Source organism: Vicugna pacos, chromosome 19, assembly GCF_048564905.1.
Source record: "Vicugna pacos chromosome 19, VicPac4, whole genome shotgun sequence".
In the NCBI taxonomy this organism is placed as follows: domain Eukaryota; kingdom Metazoa; phylum Chordata; class Mammalia; order Artiodactyla; family Camelidae; genus Vicugna; species Vicugna pacos.
Genome location: NC_133005.1, coordinates 26,168,553 through 26,186,601, shown reverse-complemented (window position 1 = coordinate 26,186,601; position 18,049 = coordinate 26,168,553). Strand labels below are relative to the sequence as shown.

General features: G+C 55.9%; 2 protein-coding genes across 8 annotated transcripts in view; one reads left to right on the top strand and one right to left on the bottom strand.

Moving 5' to 3' along the window:
* Positions 1-11,413, top strand: part of TRPC4AP (transient receptor potential cation channel subfamily C member 4 associated protein) — a 61,906-nt gene extending 50,493 nt beyond the window's left edge. For both annotated transcript variants that reach the window (XM_072944097.1, XM_072944096.1), the window contains exons 10-19: positions 767-898; positions 2,532-2,590; positions 4,153-4,254; positions 5,362-5,445; positions 6,507-6,597; positions 7,642-7,782; positions 8,404-8,512; positions 9,116-9,228; positions 10,124-10,330; positions 10,475-11,413. In XM_072944097.1, the coding sequence (XP_072800198.1) occupies positions 767-898; positions 2,532-2,590; positions 4,153-4,254; positions 5,362-5,445; positions 6,507-6,597; positions 7,642-7,782; positions 8,404-8,512; positions 9,116-9,228; positions 10,124-10,330; positions 10,475-10,612 (1,176 nt within the window). In that variant the 3' untranslated portion in view covers positions 10,613-11,413. The remainder of the gene's footprint in view (positions 1-766; positions 899-2,531; positions 2,591-4,152; positions 4,255-5,361; positions 5,446-6,506; positions 6,598-7,641; positions 7,783-8,403; positions 8,513-9,115; positions 9,229-10,123; positions 10,331-10,474) is intronic.
* Positions 11,385-18,049, bottom strand: part of MYH7B (myosin heavy chain 7B) — a 40,333-nt gene continuing 33,668 nt past the window's right edge. For all 6 annotated transcript variants that reach the window (XM_015237867.3, XM_072944091.1, XM_072944090.1 and 3 more), the window contains 17 exons: positions 17,385-17,561; positions 17,151-17,296; positions 16,701-16,791; positions 16,234-16,623; positions 15,443-15,569; positions 15,236-15,354; positions 14,945-15,141; positions 14,452-14,801; positions 14,167-14,291; positions 13,942-14,057; positions 13,119-13,515; positions 12,916-13,041; positions 12,655-12,825; positions 12,458-12,562; positions 12,291-12,386; positions 11,701-11,838; positions 11,385-11,613 (listed from right to left, as the gene is read on the bottom strand). In XM_015237867.3, the coding sequence (XP_015093353.2) occupies positions 11,602-11,613; positions 11,701-11,838; positions 12,291-12,386; positions 12,458-12,562; positions 12,655-12,825; positions 12,916-13,041; positions 13,119-13,515; positions 13,942-14,057; positions 14,167-14,291; positions 14,452-14,801; positions 14,945-15,141; positions 15,236-15,354; positions 15,443-15,569; positions 16,234-16,623; positions 16,701-16,791; positions 17,151-17,296; positions 17,385-17,561 (2,883 nt within the window). In that variant the 3' untranslated portion in view covers positions 11,385-11,601. The remainder of the gene's footprint in view (positions 11,614-11,700; positions 11,839-12,290; positions 12,387-12,457; positions 12,563-12,654; positions 12,826-12,915; positions 13,042-13,118; positions 13,516-13,941; positions 14,058-14,166; positions 14,292-14,451; positions 14,802-14,944; positions 15,142-15,235; positions 15,355-15,442; positions 15,570-16,233; positions 16,624-16,700; positions 16,792-17,150; positions 17,297-17,384; positions 17,562-18,049) is intronic.

Here is an 18,049-nt window from a genome sequence, read left to right as displayed (position 1 = left end):
TAAGTTCCATCCCTCTGGTGCTAATGAGAGTAATACAGCAGTCACTTTTTTAGCGCTTCCTGTAACTCTGACCCTGCGCTTTCACCACACGCCTTCATGAGTCCTTTCGCGTACAGCTTCATCATCCTTCATTTTCCATGCAGGGACTCGGGCTCAGAGAAGAATGGTGCCCAGAGCCATAGCTTGGTCATATTCTAGTCTCTCAAGATAAATTCCAGCCTGTGGTAGACTGGGAAAGGACAGACTTTCAGACCAGAACACCTGAGTTAGGGTGACATTTCCACCCCGGCCCACGTCAGCCCTGCTGAGCTTCCCTTTCCCCTTGTAAAATGGGAGTTGGTGGTCGCTGCCGCTGTGCTCCTGACTTTATCTGTAGCAGACAGCCCTGAGAAGTAGTGATAACTTTGTTTTATGTTGTATAAAAAAATTTTTTAATAAATCAATAATTCACATAGTTCTGTATAAAAAGGTATAAATAAGTATCAGTGAACCTTTTCTCCCCTCTGATCCTGAACATTCGGGTTCTTCCATGAAGCATCTAATTTTACCAGTTATTAATATCTCCCTCTAAAGAGTTTAAAGGTGTGTTTGTGTGTAGTGGGAGCAGTGGTGAGGGGTGGAGTGAGTGTGGATGTTTTCTTTAAACCTCAGCAATCCCGACCGACTGTGGCTTTCTTTGTCCTGAAGAAGCATCATACATGCTGAGGCTTTGGTAGATCTTCACAGCACATTTGTCTTAATGCTTTTACCTTCCTACCCTGTCCAGGTTCACAGAATGATCGCAGAATTCAAGCTGATCCCTGGGCTGAATAATTTGTTTGACAAGCTGATTTGGAGGAAGCATTCAGCATCTGCCCTTGTCCTCCACGGTCACAACCAGAACTGTGACTGTAGCCCGGTGAGCAGGGACCCCAACAACAGATGGACTTTACTTGCCAGGAAAAGCCATTCTTTAAGAGTAGAACAGAAACTGAAAGTCAGTCTGTGTAATCCCGTAACTGGAAGCTACCTTGGGGAAGGATGTGACCCCACCCTCCACCTACCCAGAAGTCCCTTTTGAGGCCCTCCAGTCAGCTTCCCCTTGCACACCTCTGGGACGGGGTGCTCACTTCCCTCCAGACAGGGCCACCTACTCCACTCCTTCTAGAATCATGAAGTGCTTTAGGATATTTTCTTTTTTTAAGGGCCATGGGCTCACCTCTACCTGATCTCTCAAACGGTGCCCTAGAGAGTGCTGAACTGGGAGTCAAGAGGCCAGCTGTGCCACTCAGCTTTTTGGGAGTGCTTGAATGAGTCACTGAATCTCTGAGCCTCTGTTTCTCGCAAAAAGACCACTGGCCATCAGCACAAGGGGGAGAGTGCCACACGGCTGTCAGGGCCCTGTGCCATGGGTCCTCTCTGGTCTCCAGGCCATGTTCTAGGGACTCTCCTCAGTGCTGTATCTCCCGGTTTGCCATTTTTCTCTTTGGTTTTGTCAGACTGGACTTTCAGCCCATCCTTTGAGTTAACCTCAGGTGAATGTATTCTGCATTTCTAGACATTCTGTCTGGAAATTTGTCAAAAACTGCTTGGTCTTTTCTTCATTTATTACTATTTTGTTCTTCTGTTATATTTTATCTCTTAAATCTTTATCTCTGTAATTATTCATAAAACATGCTCTTTTTATGGTCTTTTTTGGATTGCTATGGGGTACTAATCTTGTCTGAGTCGCCAGACTCACCTCCCAAGTGGAGTGTTGGTTGGTGTTCTGTAATGTTTAAAGAGAGGTCACCTTCATGGGACTTGTTTTCCCTGTGAGTACCTGTGTAGCCGGGCCCTGGAAGTATTTCTACAGAACATTTTACTTTTGTCTGTCGGGAACTTCAGCAAGGGCCCGGTGTCCCAGGGCAGGTTTTCACGTTGAGTATCTTTGCTCTCCTGCCCTAGTAGCGTGAGCCCAGGGTCCTCTTTGGGACCTGGGGGTTCCTCTGCACCACAGCAGCACCCTGGCAGAGGCAGGCTTCTTTGCCAGCTCTCTAAGCTGGTAGGTGGAGTTTTTCTAACCTTTTTTTCACCAAATGTGTACACTCCACAGGCTTTACATGGGCCCATGGTTCTGTCTTGTCCCTGCAGAGCATTGAAACCCAAGTGCTGGCATGAATAAGTCTCATTTCCACTTCTCCACCCTGCCCATAGCTGCCAGCCATCAGCTCTTGTGCTTGCTGCTCTAAACTCGGTCCTTTCTTCTTTTCTAGTTCCAGGGGTTTTTCCTTTCTTTCTTATGAATTAAGCATAAGATTTAAAATAATTTGTTACTTTTTACCCAGTACGTTGGGGTGTTTTGAACAGGAGGGGTCCACGTTAGCTTAATCTGCTGTTGGTCAGATGTGGGTCTCAACAAAGGGTTTTTTGACTAAAGAGACATCCTCACTGTGCGTGAGGACAGAGGCTCAGGGGAGCAGAGTGATGCCCAGACTATCACGAGAGCCTTTTGTTTTCCTTTGGAGCATTGTGACTATGGTTTTAACATCAAGGATGCACATGTATTTTAGGACATCACCTTGAAGATACAGTTTTTGAGGCTTCTCCAGAGTTTCAGCGACCACCACGAGTAAGTACAGCCATCCCTGGAAGGAGAGTCGTTCCTCTGTCTTGCGTCCTCTCTGTTGCATCCGTGACCTCAGCTCAGGAGGAGGACCTGGGAGCCGTGAGAGCCGCGGTCACCTCCGTGTTACCACGTGGGGCTGCACTTCCATGACACTAACAAGAGCTGCCGCTTGTCCAGCGCTTCCTTTATGCCAGGCACCACGCTGAGTTTTCCCTTAGCCCTCATGGCCACCTTGGAAGTGAGTGAGGAAGTTGCTGGCCCCTTGTTATTCTTCAGAGTCAATACATCTCTCACCGTCTGTCTCTCTGAACCAGGAGTGGACAGTGTGGCTATTCACAGGGGCCGGCGGGAACCTCGAATGGCCCAGGTGGGCTGAGTGTTCGCTTACTGAGCAGATAGAATATTATTCACCTGCACGAGGAAATGTACTCTCTCCCATTTTCACTGAAACACATTCTGCCCTCTCATTTTTTATGTTTCACCCTTCAATGCAGAGTATGGAGGAGAATGATCCTCTGTTTAAGGAAACAGTGCAGGGAAGGGGTGAATGGCAGCTGACCCTTGACCTTGGCATTAGGGAGACCTTGGGGAGCTGGGACACACAGGCAGCTGCTGCTTAGCTCTTTCCAGCTGTTGATGTCCAGGAAACCGGGCCTGCTGTTGCACCGCTTTTGAGTTTTTCCCTCAAGGAAAGCCAGAAACTAAGATTTTTGTGAAAGGTCCTGATTTTTAAGTATTGTTTTAAATTCTTTTAAGTTCATGGGACATGTGGCCTCAGGGGCCTTCACTTCACTGCTGTGGTCTGGATCATGTTAACCACTCTTTGAGAGGTTCACTGAAGGCCTTGAGCTCCAGGAAGTATGTCAGCTCTCTGAAAAAGGCACCAGTATGTTCTGAATGTGTCCCTGTTTTTCTGAGGAATTGGGTCCCTAGCTTTCATCAGACTCTTAAATCTGATGAGTCATGTGCGTAAGCTTGGATTTTTTGTATTCTACGGCAGTGCGAAATTGTGGGAATGTTTTTAATGGGAGTGACGTGGTCAGGTTCCAGTTTCCTGAAGATTGCTCTGGGTGCTGTGTGGGATCGATTCCTGTGGGGAGACCATGTAGGAAGCTGGTTCTGTCCTCACGATGACAGCATGTGAAGGATGGAGGAGGGAGTGTCACAGCTGACTCAGGCCTACTGGTGGGAATGCTGGAATAGGGCCAGGTTTGAGGAGTAAAATGATGAGTTTGATTTGGACATCATTGAGTTGGAAGTGGCTTTGAGAAATTAAGTAGTGTTCAGTGGCAAAAAAAATAAAAGGCCTAGAGATGCAAAGGAAAGGGACCTTGTTGGTGGCTGTGGCCAGCAGAGGGTGGGCATGGGGGCCAGGGAGGCTCCCACAGCCTGAGCGCTGCGGGCCACGTGCCCTGCCGAGAGTGCTGGCTCGGTGTAAGTGGTGTTGGGGGCGGTACCTGGGGACTTCCTGGATTCTCTCCACAGGAAGTGGGCAGGGGGCTAGCCCAGTGTTGACTTAGCAGCCCCAGCTCCTGTCCTTTACGCCTCCAAAATGTTTGTTTCAGGAACAAGTACCTACTGCTCAACAACCAAGAGCTGAACGAGCTCAGTGCCATCTCTCTCAAGGCCAACATCCCCGAGGTGGAAGCTGTCCTCAACACTGACAGGTGAGCGTGGGTGGGATGCAGCTGTGGCCCACAGCCCACCCTGGCTGCCTGTGTGCCCCGGGGACCACAGACGGCTGCATCCAGGTGCCGCTGCGGCATCCCGAGGGCTCCTGTATGCCAGGCAGTGTCCTCATATCACTGCATTATCTCATTGGAGCCCCACAGCAGCCCTCAGAGCGGGGTGCCATCACCTCCTCCACTTGACAGATGGAGCAGCAGGGGCTCGGAGAGGTCACCTGTCAAAGGTCATATGTGCTCTGTCCCTTCCCTTGTCACTCACCTTTGTTGACACTCTCCTTTCTTGCCCTCTGCAAAGTCCCTTCAGCTGGGTTATATTTGCCTCACTTTCTAGAGCAGATCAGGGAGGTCACAGGCTCCACAGGGGTCAGGGCAGAGGGAATTATATCCAGCAATAGTAGTTGTAATTCTCCAGCCTTTTGTTTTGTGTTTAAGGCAGCAGAACTCTTTGTTCAGTGAGATTGAATACAGCCCCACCCTGATGCCTGGAGTGGATAAAAGTAGAGCTACCCTATTTGAAGAGGGAATTTAAAGGCTCAGAAGCCCTGCCTCCTTGATCCTCTCTCCCCCATGATGCAGCCTGAGTCGTTTCCTCATTTACTGTCTTTGCTTCCTAGACCAGGACTCGGAGGCCCAAAAGCTTGGGTACTTGTCCAGTGCCAGCTGGAGCTCAGCCTGGGGCTCAGGGTACTCCCAGCCTGTCCCCCAATAGTCATTGACTTTGCCCCATCTGCTAGACTCTTCTGTGGTGTTTCAACCCACTTTTGTTGTCAACAGCCCTCCCTCCAGCAGTTCTGAACCCTGTGTGGCTCTGGATGTGTTTCTGGTCTCTGATCACGTGTCAGTGCGTCTGGGGAGGGAAAGCTGGCCCGAGGTGCGGTGCGAGTGCATTTGACTGTTCTTTCCTGAGACTGCATGATCCTTGGGGTGCTCTCGACCCAGGTAGAGCAGGAGGACATCCTGCAGGTTTGGAAGTGTCCTCATGTCCCCACCTGTACCAGCAAAGACACCCAGCCCCAGGGCCCCAAGACAGTTTTTTGGCCCTAACAGCCCCTCCAATCTGCCAGTGTCCCTGTCCATTTATTTCAGGAGTTTGGTGTGTGATGGGAAGAGGGGCTTGTTAACTCGTCTGCTGCAGGTCATGAAGAAGGAGCCAGCCGAGTCATCTTTCAGGTAGGTCTGGGACACACACCTGCCACTCCTGAGGGACCCAAAGCCAAGTGTTTCTTATGCTGTTAGAAATACCTCCTTTAATCAATGGCTTCCGTCCCGGACCTCTGGTTGCTGGGCGTTTGACTAGCCTCTCTCCTTGTGTTGCCTCAGCACATACTTATTAGCTTCTGCTGCGTGCCAGCAGTGCATTTCAAGAATTGACCAAGCATTCACCAAGCACCTAGTCTGTGCTGGTGCTGGACAGGTGGAAGAGAAGTAGGAGGCACAGTCCCTGCCCACATGGAGTTCCCTGGGTTATGGGAAACAAGCAGGAAAAGAAACCTGTGTGTGGATCGCAGTATGGAAAGGCCCTGTCCCAGGAGCTGTGGGAGCAAAGGAAAGCCCTTCCCTAGCTGGGCTCTGGTGGGATGGGCGTGGACAGGGAGGTGTCTCAGAGTTCCTGAGACTCATCTAAGTTGAGTCTTAAAGGCTGTGGACTGGAGTAGCCGGAGAGGGAGGCATTCCATCACGGCTGGGTGTGTCAGTAGGCTCCATGCCCATGGGTCCCCGTCAGCTCAGCCTGCCTAGTCCTGACTCCCCCCAGGGATCCCAGCTCTGCCCTCCAGGGTCAGTCAACATCACCGACCTCTTGTGTAGGACAGGCCATCAGATGTGAACTCAGTAGCCCATCCACACACGTGTGGGGGTCCTGATTGCATACCCGGCCCCTCTCTCCTATATCCTCCTGTTCCCCTGAAAGGGAAGAGCCTAGACTGTGTTTTCACATGTGACTCGCTGGGCTAGCCCTTTGATCCTATATGCCGCCTTCTCTGAGACATACAGCTCCTTCCAGACAGAGCCACATAAAGGACTGTTCCCTGCTGAGCTGTCAGCACCATGAGGATGAGAACTCTTGATGTGTCCCCAGTGCCCAGTCTGAGGCCTGATGTCTGGTAGATGTTCAGTAAATGTTGGGTAAATGAAAAGGCAGCAGATGTCTCCCAGCCCCTTGGTCAATGGAACATGGGCCAGAAGAGGGCAGCCTTAGCCACGTGGGCCAGGGGTCAACATTTGGGTCGCAGGTTTTGGCAAGCCCGGGCTGTGGAGAGTTTCCTCCGAGGGACCACCTCCTATGCAGACCAGATGTTCCTGCTGAAGCGAGGCCTTCTGGAGGTAATGGCCCGGAGGAGCCAGGGTGTCGGGTGTCCCCTCCCCCAGCCCCCAGCCCTGTGTATTGCTCTCCTGTCCCGAGACCTAGACAGCTGGTCAGAAGCAGACCAGCTCTCTCCATCTCAAAGTGCCAGTGCAGACTGCCCTACTATTTCCCCTGTGTTTTAACAGTGGGTTTCCCATGGGTGCTTAACGGGTGATTGAGGGATGGTAAGAGTCTATAGAGTTATCAGGCAAGACCTTTTGACCCTGAGGATATTTTGCTGCTGACTAAAAGTTAATTTCCCTTTATTGAATGCAGAGAAAGCAAAATTTATAAAGCAGAGAAGGGCAAAATGTCCAAAGCTATAATTGGTTAAAAAAAGGGGGGGATACAAACAGGAAAACTGACCCATGAATTGTTATAAAATCCACAAGGGAAAGAACTGATCCATATTAGTATATACAATTTCAGGACAAAGAAAGAGGAAACAGTTTAACTGTCATAGAAAAACTTTATCAGGGAGTTAAATTGCTTTATGTTCATGATAAAAATTCATTGATTTTAGTGTAAACTTTATCATTCATTAACATAAAGACAAACCATGGGGTCAAATGTGTCATGTGTCCTTAAACCCTCTGCTTCACTTGAATGGCCTCAGTACTCAGACAGTGGCCAGTATTACTTCTGGAGACAGCTCCCCACGCCTGGGAGCTGGAGATCCCTGGTCATCTTGCAGAGGCTTTAGCTCAGACCTGGGCAGGCGAGAGAGATTGTGGCTACGTACCTAACCCCAGCCTCACTTCCTGGTGAGGTGTGTCAGGCCTGGCCCTGTCCTTATTGCCACCAGCATCCTCAGATGAGAATCTAGACAGGGGAGCAGGTTCCATCAATCTGGATGCTTGCTTGAAGCAAATGTTGTATGGTCTGAGCTACATGCCAGGCCTGGGGGAGGCAGGTGGTGGGCAGCTTAGATGAGCACAGCCTAGGGGCAGCGGCCACATGCTCTTGGCCTCAGGGACTGGCCACCTTCCTTCCTTCCTTCACCCTGTCCTCCCTACCCCCAGCACATCCTGTACTGCATCGTGGACAGTGAGTGCAAGTCAAGGGACGTGCTGCAGAGTTACTTTGACCTCCTGGGGGAGCTGATGAAGTTTAATGTTGATGCATTCAAGAGATTCAATAAATACATCAACACTGATGCAAAGGTAAGTCTAACCCAGGGCTCCTCCATGGGGTTTGCTGCATTGTCCAGAAATGATGTTGGAGTCCTGGTCCTTGCCAGTCTCCAGGTGCTGGTTTTAAATTAGAGAGTCCTGGGGAGTCAGTGGGCAGTCATCAGCAAACATTCATGAGCCCTTGCTCTGTGCTGGGCACTGTGCTAGACCCTGGGTGTACAGGGGTCACAGTCTCAGCTGCTCATGGGCAGGTGTGAGGGTGAAGCAGGTGGGCTGTGGAAGTGGTTCTCATGCAGTGTGGTGGATACTGTGATGAGCCCCAGAGGGGCAGGGCTGGGCCTGCTGTGTTGGCTCACAGTGGGTGGTATAGGGGTGTGGCAGAACCCAGCTCATACTAGTGGAAGTGAAAATGAGAGGGGCCTTTAGTGTAAAACGCACTGGACATGGTGTCAAGATCTGGGTTGAGCTCTTCCTGGGGCTGCTTATTAGGAGGTGAAAACAGGTCACCTAGTTTGTCTGAGTTTTGGTCTTCTGGTTGGAAACAGCTGGGCCAGTGTAGGTGGGTGCCCTGCTGTGACTGTACACCCTGAGCCTTGGCCATCCCCAGCCATGAGCCCACCACCTCCCATTTGAGTCCAGGCTCTGCTCCAGTTCCAGGTGTTCCTGAAGCAGATCAACAGCTCGCTGGTAGACTCCAACATGCTGGTGCGCTGCGTCACTCTGTCCCTGGACCGATTTGAAAACCAGGTGGACATGAAAGGTAGGAAAAAGCTGTAATGCCTGGGTGAGTCAGCCCAATGTGGCTGCCACACTGGTGTCAAACACCCAGCCTCTAGCAAGGAGACAGAAATGTCTGGAAGTAGCTGCACCAAACACCCATGTGGTTGGGATCAAGGCGGTGGCTGTCCGGCTGATTTTCTTTGCTGCATTTACTTCTCTCTCTTATCCATGTTTCCTCTGATGAGCATGTGCAACATTTTCATAAAGGTAAAAAAAATTATTGTTGCCAAAAAATAAAAAACAACACACACTCTTCCTCCCTGGCCTGGAATTGCCTGGGATGAGGGGGGACCCTGGTGGTGAAGCCTGGGGAGGGCCTCAGGGAGAGCAGTCCCAGAGGGTGACTGGAGGAAAGGTGGCGGGGAGCTCCTGCTGGGGCCTCTAATGAGAGCTCAGGCTTAGTGGGGCTGGCAGGGCAGCTGGAGATTTCTTCCTGCTGCAGCCAGGCTTCTGCAGTGCTTTTGACAGCGAGGGCCTCCCAGCTTCAGAGTCAGGGCCCAAGGGGGGCTGGACTAGAAGGCTGGATGTCAGGCCCCAGACCAGCTTCTGAGCCCACTGCTCACACCTCTGCCTCTGTCCCTAGTTGCGGAGGTCCTGTCCGAGTGCCGTCTGCTTGCCTACATATCCCAGGTTCCCACACAGATGTCCTTCCTCTTCCGCCTCATCAACATCATCCATGTGCAGACGCTGACCCAGGTGAGAGGCCCCACAGGCCTGCTGCAGGGAGGGGAGATCGGAAACAGGTACCCTCATCCCCGAGCCACCTTCACCTGGAAGTGCCTTCCCTGAGACCCACTTCTTGGCTCCTAGGAAACCCTCCCAGCTATTCTGAGGACTTTGTCCAATAAGGGATCAGTGCCCCATTTTAGAGAAGGGGCCTGGGGAGGAAGCAAGTCTCTAAGGTCACAGATGGTTCAGGGCAGAGTCAGGCTGGGCACTGAGTTCTGACTCCCATCCTGGTGCTCTGAGCCCCGCCTGCTGTGCAGGCTTTGGGGCTGGACCTGATATTGACTCCCACCTCCCGCACCAGGTAACTGTGCGGCTGTCCCTTCCCCAAGCTTCACACCCCTCTTTCTTAAAACAGGGTAATACTATACATCTAGAGGTTGTTCTTTTGTTCCTTCATCTAACAAACATTTAGCGAGGCGAGGCCCTGGGCTTGGGGCGCACAGTGAACAAAACAGACCGAGACGCTTCCCTCGTGAAGCTGGCAATCTAGTGCTGAGTGAAGGAAGGTGAGCTGCCTGCATCTGGTGCGTGTGCCTAGCCGCCCAGGGATGGAAGTTCCCGGGAAGAAGCGGCACCTGAACTGGTCCTAGAGGAAGAGTGGCTCTAACTGGCCTGATAATGATGTTCCCACCGGGGTGGGGTGGGTGGGGTGAGGGACTGGGAAGGTGCTTAGGGTGGGATGCTGGCAGTGCTGGCATCATTCCTTTCCCCAGCTTTGTTAGCTTTGTGCAGGGGCAACTCAGCACATGGCCTGTGGACTCTGCCAGAGACACCTGCCTCCCTGCCCAGTGGCAGCCCAGGTCCACCGGGAGCCCCTGGGGCTGCCGGCACACACCTGACCCAGACGGCCTGGTCCTTGCAGGAAAACGTCAGCTGCCTCAACACCAGCCTGGTGATCCTGATGCTGGCCCGACGGAAAGAGCGGCTGCCCCTGTACCTGCGGCTGCTGCAGCGAATGGAACACAGCAAGAAGTATCCCGGCTTCCTGCTCAACAACTTCCACAACCTGCTGCGCTTCTGGCAGCAGCATTACCTGCACAAGGACAAAGACAGCACCTGCCTAGAGAACGTGAGTGCCCTCCAGGGTGCGCAGTCCCCGCCTGGGCCCTGTGACAGGTGGCTCTTTGTCCCTCACCTAGGCCCTCCCCGTGGGGTTCCGGGCTTGACCTCGGTCCTCCAGGTGCACCCCCCCAGCCCCTCTCTCTTCACCCAGAGCTCCTGCATCAGCTTCTCATACTGGAAGGAGACCGTGTCCATCCTGTTGAACCCAGACCGCCAGTCACCCTCTGCCCTTGTCAGCTACATTGAGGAGCCCTACATGGACATAGACAGGGACTTCACCGAAGAGTGATCTTGGGCCAGGCCTCGGGAGGCTGCTGGGCCTGGGCCAGCGCGAGTGACCATGGGTACGCGTGCCTCACGCCCTGCCCTGTCCCCACCCTTCCCCTGCCTCCCCGCTGCTCTCTGCCTGCCCCAGGTCTTCAGGTACAGGCTTGGTGAGAGGGAGCGTCTAGAAGCCCTTGGCCCCGGGTCTGGGGGCCCCAGGTCGTTGGGGAACCTCATTTCCCTCAAGATCTCCATGATGAGGACAGGGGCACTGTGCCCACCCTTCCTTGAGAACCCTGGGTCCCTGGCCCACCCAGAGGAAAGGGGACTTTTAACAATAGCTCTGTCTGAGCTCCTGCCCAGTCTCTTGGCTGTCAGTCCTGGGGTGGGGAGGGAGATACGGGCACCCTCCCCCAATCTGTGAGCCAACTTGCCCTGGCCTTTGGACCCAGGCAAAGGCTTCTGAGCCCACCCTGGGCAGGGGTGGGGGAAACCAGAGAATGCTACCTTCCCCTAAGCCTGCCCATCTGCCCCTCCCTCACTCCCTCCCTTGTTTTCCTTTAGCTCCTGTTTCTGTTTGCTCATTGGCCGCTGTGTTCATCCCAGGGGGTTCCTTCCTCAGAAGTGGGAGGGGGGAGCCTTTTCCTTCCATCCCTTGGGGCACTGGTGGCTGTGCCCTGCCCCCACCCCAGCGCAGGGTCTCCTGCCTGAGCCCGCCTGCACAGGAGCCTGCCTAGGAGCACACCCTGGCCCCTCCTTGTGTTGCCAATTTATTAACAACAAATAAACCAATTAAATGGAGACTATTAAAGAACTTTATTTTAAATGACTGATGTGGACCTGACTTTTGTCCAGGGGACCACGTGCTCCCCTCCCGGACCCCAGAGAATGAGAAGGAACCCAGTTGGAACTGCAGACGTGTTAACTCGAGGTGTAGCAGGGCTTGGATCTGCCAAGGCTCCAGCAGATGTGGGCGAACAGAGACCAGGATCAGGGTGGGGCAGACAGCAGGTATCACTCCTTGTGCTGAGGGGAAAGGGGTGCCTGAGTGAGCTGTACCACCTGCCCCCCCCAGGCAGAGGGCAGGGTGGGTGCCCCACATCACCCCCTTACCTTGGGGCCCAGGGCATCCCGGGTCCGTGCCCGCAGCTTGTTGGCCTGGGTTTCCGCCATGTCGGCCCGCTCCTCTGCATCATCCAGTTCATGCTGGGCCTTCCGATACTTGGCCAGGTTAGTGCTGGCCTGCTGCTCCTGGGGGCACAGGCAGATCTGGTAACGGAGACGGCACCCCCAGAAGGGGGCTGGCTGCTCCTGGCCTTCAACTCTGCTCCCATCACTGCCTGCAGCCCTTCTCCCCCCTCACCAGCACCCAACTGCAGGAAGGGAGAGAGTTGAGCTTCTCCTTCCAGAGGTGCCCACATGCCCAACCTGGCCTGGAAGGGAAAGCATGTGTCCCTGCAGAGACAGAGCTAGGTCTTGTCTCCTGCTGGAGCTGTTAGAAACTTGTCTGTCTCCCAGCTGGGACAGTGGGGTCACTGAACAGGGTCACTGCCCCTGCCTATACACAAAACCAATACTGGGGAAACTGGCCTAGAGATGGAGCAGAGATGACCACTCCAGAGCCTGGGGCAAGCCGCTGAGGTTGGGTGACCAGACATCTTGACCAGTACTGGGCCTCAGGTGCCCAGACCCAGTGCACTCACCGCCTCTTCAAACTGACGTTTGTAGCTCTTAACCTTGCTCTGCAGCTTGTCCACCAGGTCCTGCATGCGAGCCAGGTTCTTCCTGTCCTCCTCGGCCTGGGCAGGCAAAGGGGTTTCAGGTTTGGCCTGCACCAGGCCCGCCCCTTGAGGTAGACCCAGGCACCCACCTGGTATGCGAGCTCCTTGACCCGGCGCTCGTGTTTCCTCACCCCCTTGAGGGCCTCAGCGTGCTTCTTCTGCTCTGCGTCGAGCTCGGCCTCCAGCTCCCGTACCTGCGAGCAGCCAGTGTGTGGGCCTGGTGCACCGAGCCTACCCCTGGGCCGGCCCACCCTGCAGGGGAGGGAACTGAGAGAGCCACACACACCTTGGCCTCCAGCTTCTGCACCTGCTTCTTCCCGCCACGGAGGGCAGCTTGTTCTGCCTCCTCAAGCCGTGCCTGCAGCTCCCGCACGGTTTGTTCCAGTGTCTTCTTCATCCGTTCCAAGTGTGCGCTCGTGTCCTGCTCCTTTTTCAGCTCCTCTGCCATCATGGCCGCCTATGTGGGAGGAGGTGGCATGGTTGGGAGGTGAAAGTCACTTTGGACTCTGCTGCAGGCCCCCCAGCTCCCGCCCCAGCCCAGGCTCACGTCGGTGATGGCCTTTTTGGCCTTCTCCTCGGCTTCCCGCCTTTCCTGGGCAGCCTCCTCTACCTCCCCACTCAGCTGGGCCAAATCCACTTCTAGCTTCTTTTTCTGGTTCAGGAGGCCTGTGTTCTGGGGGGAGGCAGAGCTTCAGAGTCAGCCTGCAGGCTGCTGCCGCACACACCCCTGTGAAGCCCCCTAACTCCCACCTGTGAATGAAGGAGGTTGAGACGCTCAGTGGCCTCCAGCAGCTCCTGTTCTGCCAGCCGCCGGCTGCGCTCGCCCTGCTCCAGGGTAGCCCGCAGCTCTTCCAGTTCTGAGGCCAGCAGGGCGGCCCTCCGCTCCAGGGCCTGTGCCTGCTCTCGGAGCTCAGCCGCCAGCCGCTGCTCCTCGTCCCGCCCCGCCTGCTCCTCCTTGAGTTGGGCCTGCAGCAGCCGCGTGGCTGCCTGTGCCTCCGTGGCCTGGCGGGTAGCATGGCCCAGCTGCAGCTCCAGGTCGTTAAGGTCACCCTCCATCTTCTTCTTGAGCCGCAGCGCCTCGTTGCGGGCCCGAGTCTCTGCATCCAGGGAGGCCTGCAGGGACTCTACTGCCCGCTGGTGGTTGCGCCTATGGTTGTAAAGGACAAAAGGGAGGGGTCATGGCCTGTGAGAACGGGGTGGGCACAGGTACCACACCTGCTCTTACAAGTGCCCAAGGAAAGTTAGAAACACGAACCCATGTGGGGAATAGTAACTCATCCCTCCCTGCTTTCCAGCCCCTTGTGACTGCCTATTGCCCATCAGAGCAAGTTCACGGACAAGAGGGAGGCTTCAGAGAAGAGACGGACAGAACTCTGGCTCCCCCTACTGTGTAACCTTGGACAACTAACTTTGGCCTTTCCAAGGTTCACCCTAAACCAGACAATAATATCCACCTGAGGAAGTTGGAGGGGGGGACGACTAGGTGCCAGGCCACTCGCACAGTGGGGCTCAGCCAACAGTGCCTGCCCTCCTGCTCTCAGGTGGTTGGGTTGGGGGTGCTGTGGGCCTGCACCTCAGGTTAGTGCACTCCTCGTCTTTCTCCGCCAGTTTCCGGTCCACTTCAGCCTTGACCTGGGAAAGCTCCAGCTGGATCCGCAGAGTCTTGGTCTCCTCCAGCTCCAGGGTCCCCTGAGGTGCAGAGCAGGCAGTGTGGCGTGGGAGCCATGAGTGTGTGTGGAGGGGGGAGGCCAGGAGCAGCAGGTTGGTGTCTACCCTGTCCCTGTAGCCAGCCCCTGACCTCAGCCTCCTCCAGTGCAGCCTGGAGCTCGCTCTTCTCCCCTTCCAGCGCCTTCTTGGCTTTCTCCAGCTCCTGGATGCTCTTCCCGCTGAGGCTGACCTGGTCCGTGAGGTCACTGATCTCCTCTGCAGAGTGGACAGGTCACTGAGTGCCAGTCCCATGGCTTGTGCTCTGACCCAGTCACTTCCATCACCCCTAATTCCAGGGTGACCCCACCCAGGCACCCTGTGTGACTCCAAGGGACACCCAGTGACCCCAGAGCTCTGACCGTGGGGTGGGCCGTACCCTGCAGGTTCTTGTTCTCTCGCCTGAGCGTCTCCAGGGCCTCAAGAGCCTCTTCGTGACTGTGCCGCAGCCGGAAGAGCTCAGTGCCCAGGCCGCGGGCCTCCCTCTGCGCCGCCTCCAACTCCCGCTGCATCTCCTCCTCCTGCCGCCGCCGCTCTTCCAACGCCCGCTCCAAGTGCCGCTGCTTCTTGTCCAGCGCGGCTGCCGCCGAGGTGGCCCGCTCCAGTTCCAGGGTCACGTCCTCCGACTCTGTCTGCAGCCGCAGCTTGGCCTTCTCCAGCGACGAGCACTTGGCATGAGCAGCCTCTACTCCCTCCTCTGCCTCCTGCAGCCGCAGCGCCAGCTTCTTTCTAGGCCACAGGAGCAGACAGGACATGGACGTGCAGCCGCGGGAGGTTGGCAGAAGGATGAGCCCAACATCTCCCCTCACCCCGGCGGCTCAGAGGTGCGGACGTCATCCCTGTGGTGATGGCCTGCCTAGCAAGGCACTCACTTGGCTTCCTCCAGCTCCTCAGTCCTCTGAATGGCATCTGCCTCATACTTGCTCCTCCACTGGGCCACCTCGGCATTGGCCTTGGACAGCAGCCGCTGCAGCTCAGCCTGAGCCTCGGCCTCCTCCTCATGCTGCTCCCGCAGGAGGTCACAGTCGTGCCTTAAGGCCTGCACAGCGTGGGCCAGTGCACTCTTGGCCTGCAGAGACCCCGGTGACCTCAGCATCAGGCTGGGCCGGAGGTCCCTGAGCCCACCCACAGAGCTGCTCTGTGGCAGCTAAAGGCCAGTCCACCTTGCTCTCCTCCTCCAGCTGCCTCCGCAGCTCCTCCAGGCTCTGGGTGGCCAAGGCCTTCCCACGGCTCAGCTGGCTAATCAGAGACTCCTTCTCCTCAAGCAGGCGGCTCAGCTCCCCTGCAGGCCAAGGGGTGAGCCAGCAGGTCAGGTGGGTGAGGGGCAGCACCAAGGCCCAGCGTGGCCCCAACCCAGCCCCTGGCCTCACCACTCTCAGTTTGGAGCCGCCCACGCTGGGTGCTTGCATCTGCCAGTTGCCGCTGCAGCTCCTCCACCTTGATCTTGGCCTCACTCAGCTGATCCTCATAGGCCCGGCACAGCTTCTCTGCACTGGCCTGGGGTCCAGGGTCAGGGATCAGAACAGGTTTGTGACTCGCAGGGCAGGAATCTAGGACTGCCAATCAGACTGGGACCCAGGGTCAGGAAGTAGAAGGCTAGACACAGGCCCAGGAATCAAAGGGACAGCAGAACCCCAAGTTCAGGGTCAGTGGTTCTACTGCTGGACTACGGCTTAAAAGATGAGTGTCGAAAGTGAGAGGGCTGGACTAGTCCCATGGCCAGTGGGTCAAGGTGAGGTTAGGATACTAAAGTCCAAAGTCAGCTGGGGACAGTGGTCAGAGGTCTTTTGTCAAGATCAGGTGGTACAAAGGTCAGGGGTCAAGGTTGGGTGCTGGGATTCAGGACAGGTATTAGGTCAGAATTCAGAGGCTGAGGACTGAAGACGGATGCTGGGTCAAAAATCACCAGGAGTCAGGGCATAGAGTTTAGGAGGTAGGGTTTGAGGTCAGGACTTTGGTGGGGTTTGGATTGAGTACCAGAGTACCATGTGAATGGGTCAGGGGTCAGGGTCAGATACAGGGTCAGGACTAGTGTGGAGTCAGATTGGCATGGGGTGGTAAGGGTCAGTGGGTCGAGTTAACTGCTGGAGTCAGGACTGGTTTAGTCGGGATAGGATGCTAGCATCAGGTCAGAGGTTGGAATCAGAAGGGAGGCAGACACCTTGCCACGGGCCAGAGTTTCAACACTGGCACCCAGGTCATCCACCTCCATGCGGAGCTCACTCTTCTCTTTTTCCAGCTTCTGCCGCACCCGCTGCAGACTGTCCACCTGCTCGCCCAGCTCTGCCGCGCTCTCCGCCTGCTTGCGCCGCAGGGCAGCCACCGTGGCCTCATGCCGCAGGGCTGCCTCCTCCAGTTCCCGCCGCAGCCGTCCCAGCTCGGCCTCACGCTTCCGGCAGCCCTCGCGCTGCCCCGCGGACGCACCGCCAGCCTCCTCCAGCCGTTCACTCAGCTCCTCCAACTCCCGGGCTGCCTCAGCCCGCTGCTTCTCCACGCGGGCCCGGGCCGCCCGTTCCGCCTCTAGCTCCTCTTCCAGCTCCTCCGCCCGAGCCTGGGGACAGGCAGGTGGCAGTGTCACCTCTGTGGGCCTCTTACCCTCATCCCTGCCAGCCCCCATCCTTCACACACCTGCAGCTCCTTGATCTTCTTCTGCAGCTGGGCTCCAAGGAGCTGCTCATCCTCCACCCGCAGGTTCAGCTGACTCAGCTCGGAGTCCTTTCTAGAGGTCACAGGGTGGGTGTGAGCCAGCCCAGGTCCTAACTTTCATCAACCAGCCTGGGGCCCTCGGGACCCACCGTCAGCTGACTCCCAGCCTCAGGCACTGTGCCCAGAGCCACCCTAAGTGACCTCATCCCTGTGTTCCCTCTCCAGCCCCGGCCCTGGAGCCTGGCCCTCAGTCCAGGGAGGGCAGGACACTACCCTCTACACTCTAGTGACCCCCACTTCTGAACCCTTCACGTTTAGCGTCTGCAGTGAGGTGGAACTGACTGGGGCCCAGGAGAACTGAGAAGCCAGGTGCAGGCTCAGGAGGTGCCCTGCCTGTCAGGAGGTGGGGTCTGCGGCCCTCCCCACACCTACTTCTTGAGTTTCTCCTCCAGCTGCTGCTTGTCCTGGGCAGCGTCTGTCACCGACTCCTGCGTCAGTTTCAGGTCCCCCTCGAGCTTGCGTCTGGCCCGCTCCGTGTCCATGCGCAGCTTCTTCTCTTGCTCTAGGGAGCACTCCAGCTGCAGAGAGGGACAGGGTGGGTGGGCTCAGCCACCGTCCATACGCCTCGGCCCCACCGCACAGCACCCTGCTCTGGCCCCAACTCACATCTTCCACCTGCTGCTCCAGCCGGAGCTTGGCCTTGGCCAGCGCGCTCACACGATCCTCCTCAGCCTGCAGGTCGCCCAGGGCCTGCTGGTGGGCCTCCTGCAATGCCTTCTTCTCCTTGGTCAGTCGGGCCACCGACTCGTCCAGCGCCGCCATCTCCTCCGTCAGGTTCTTCACCTGTGCAGGGGCCAGGGTCACCACGGGGACACCACTCTCTTAACTCGGGTCTGAGCATCCGCCACACCATGGCTCAGCAACCACCCCTTCCAGCCAGGGAAACTTGGGCAAGTCACTTCAGTCCAAGCCTAAATATCTTCATCCTTAAGGGATGACTACATCGCATCCTCCTCGAGTGGTACTGAGGGACTCATGAGCAAATGCTCACAAAGCCCTCTGCAGTGTCTGGCCCAGAGTGAAAGATCGATAGATGGCAGTTAGTGTGGGCTCAGCAGGTGTTCAAGCAGCTGTTTCCTAGTCAGGGCCTCCTCAGTGAGCACCTGTGAGGACCTGAATAAGCAGCTTACCCCACTGAGCAAAGGCTACTTATACACCGAATCCTTGCCCACCCTAATGAGGGAAGTGCTGCAGTTAACCCCATTTGACAGATGAGGAAATTGAGGCCCACAGAGAGGAAGAGACCCACCCAAGGCCACACAGCAGGGGCC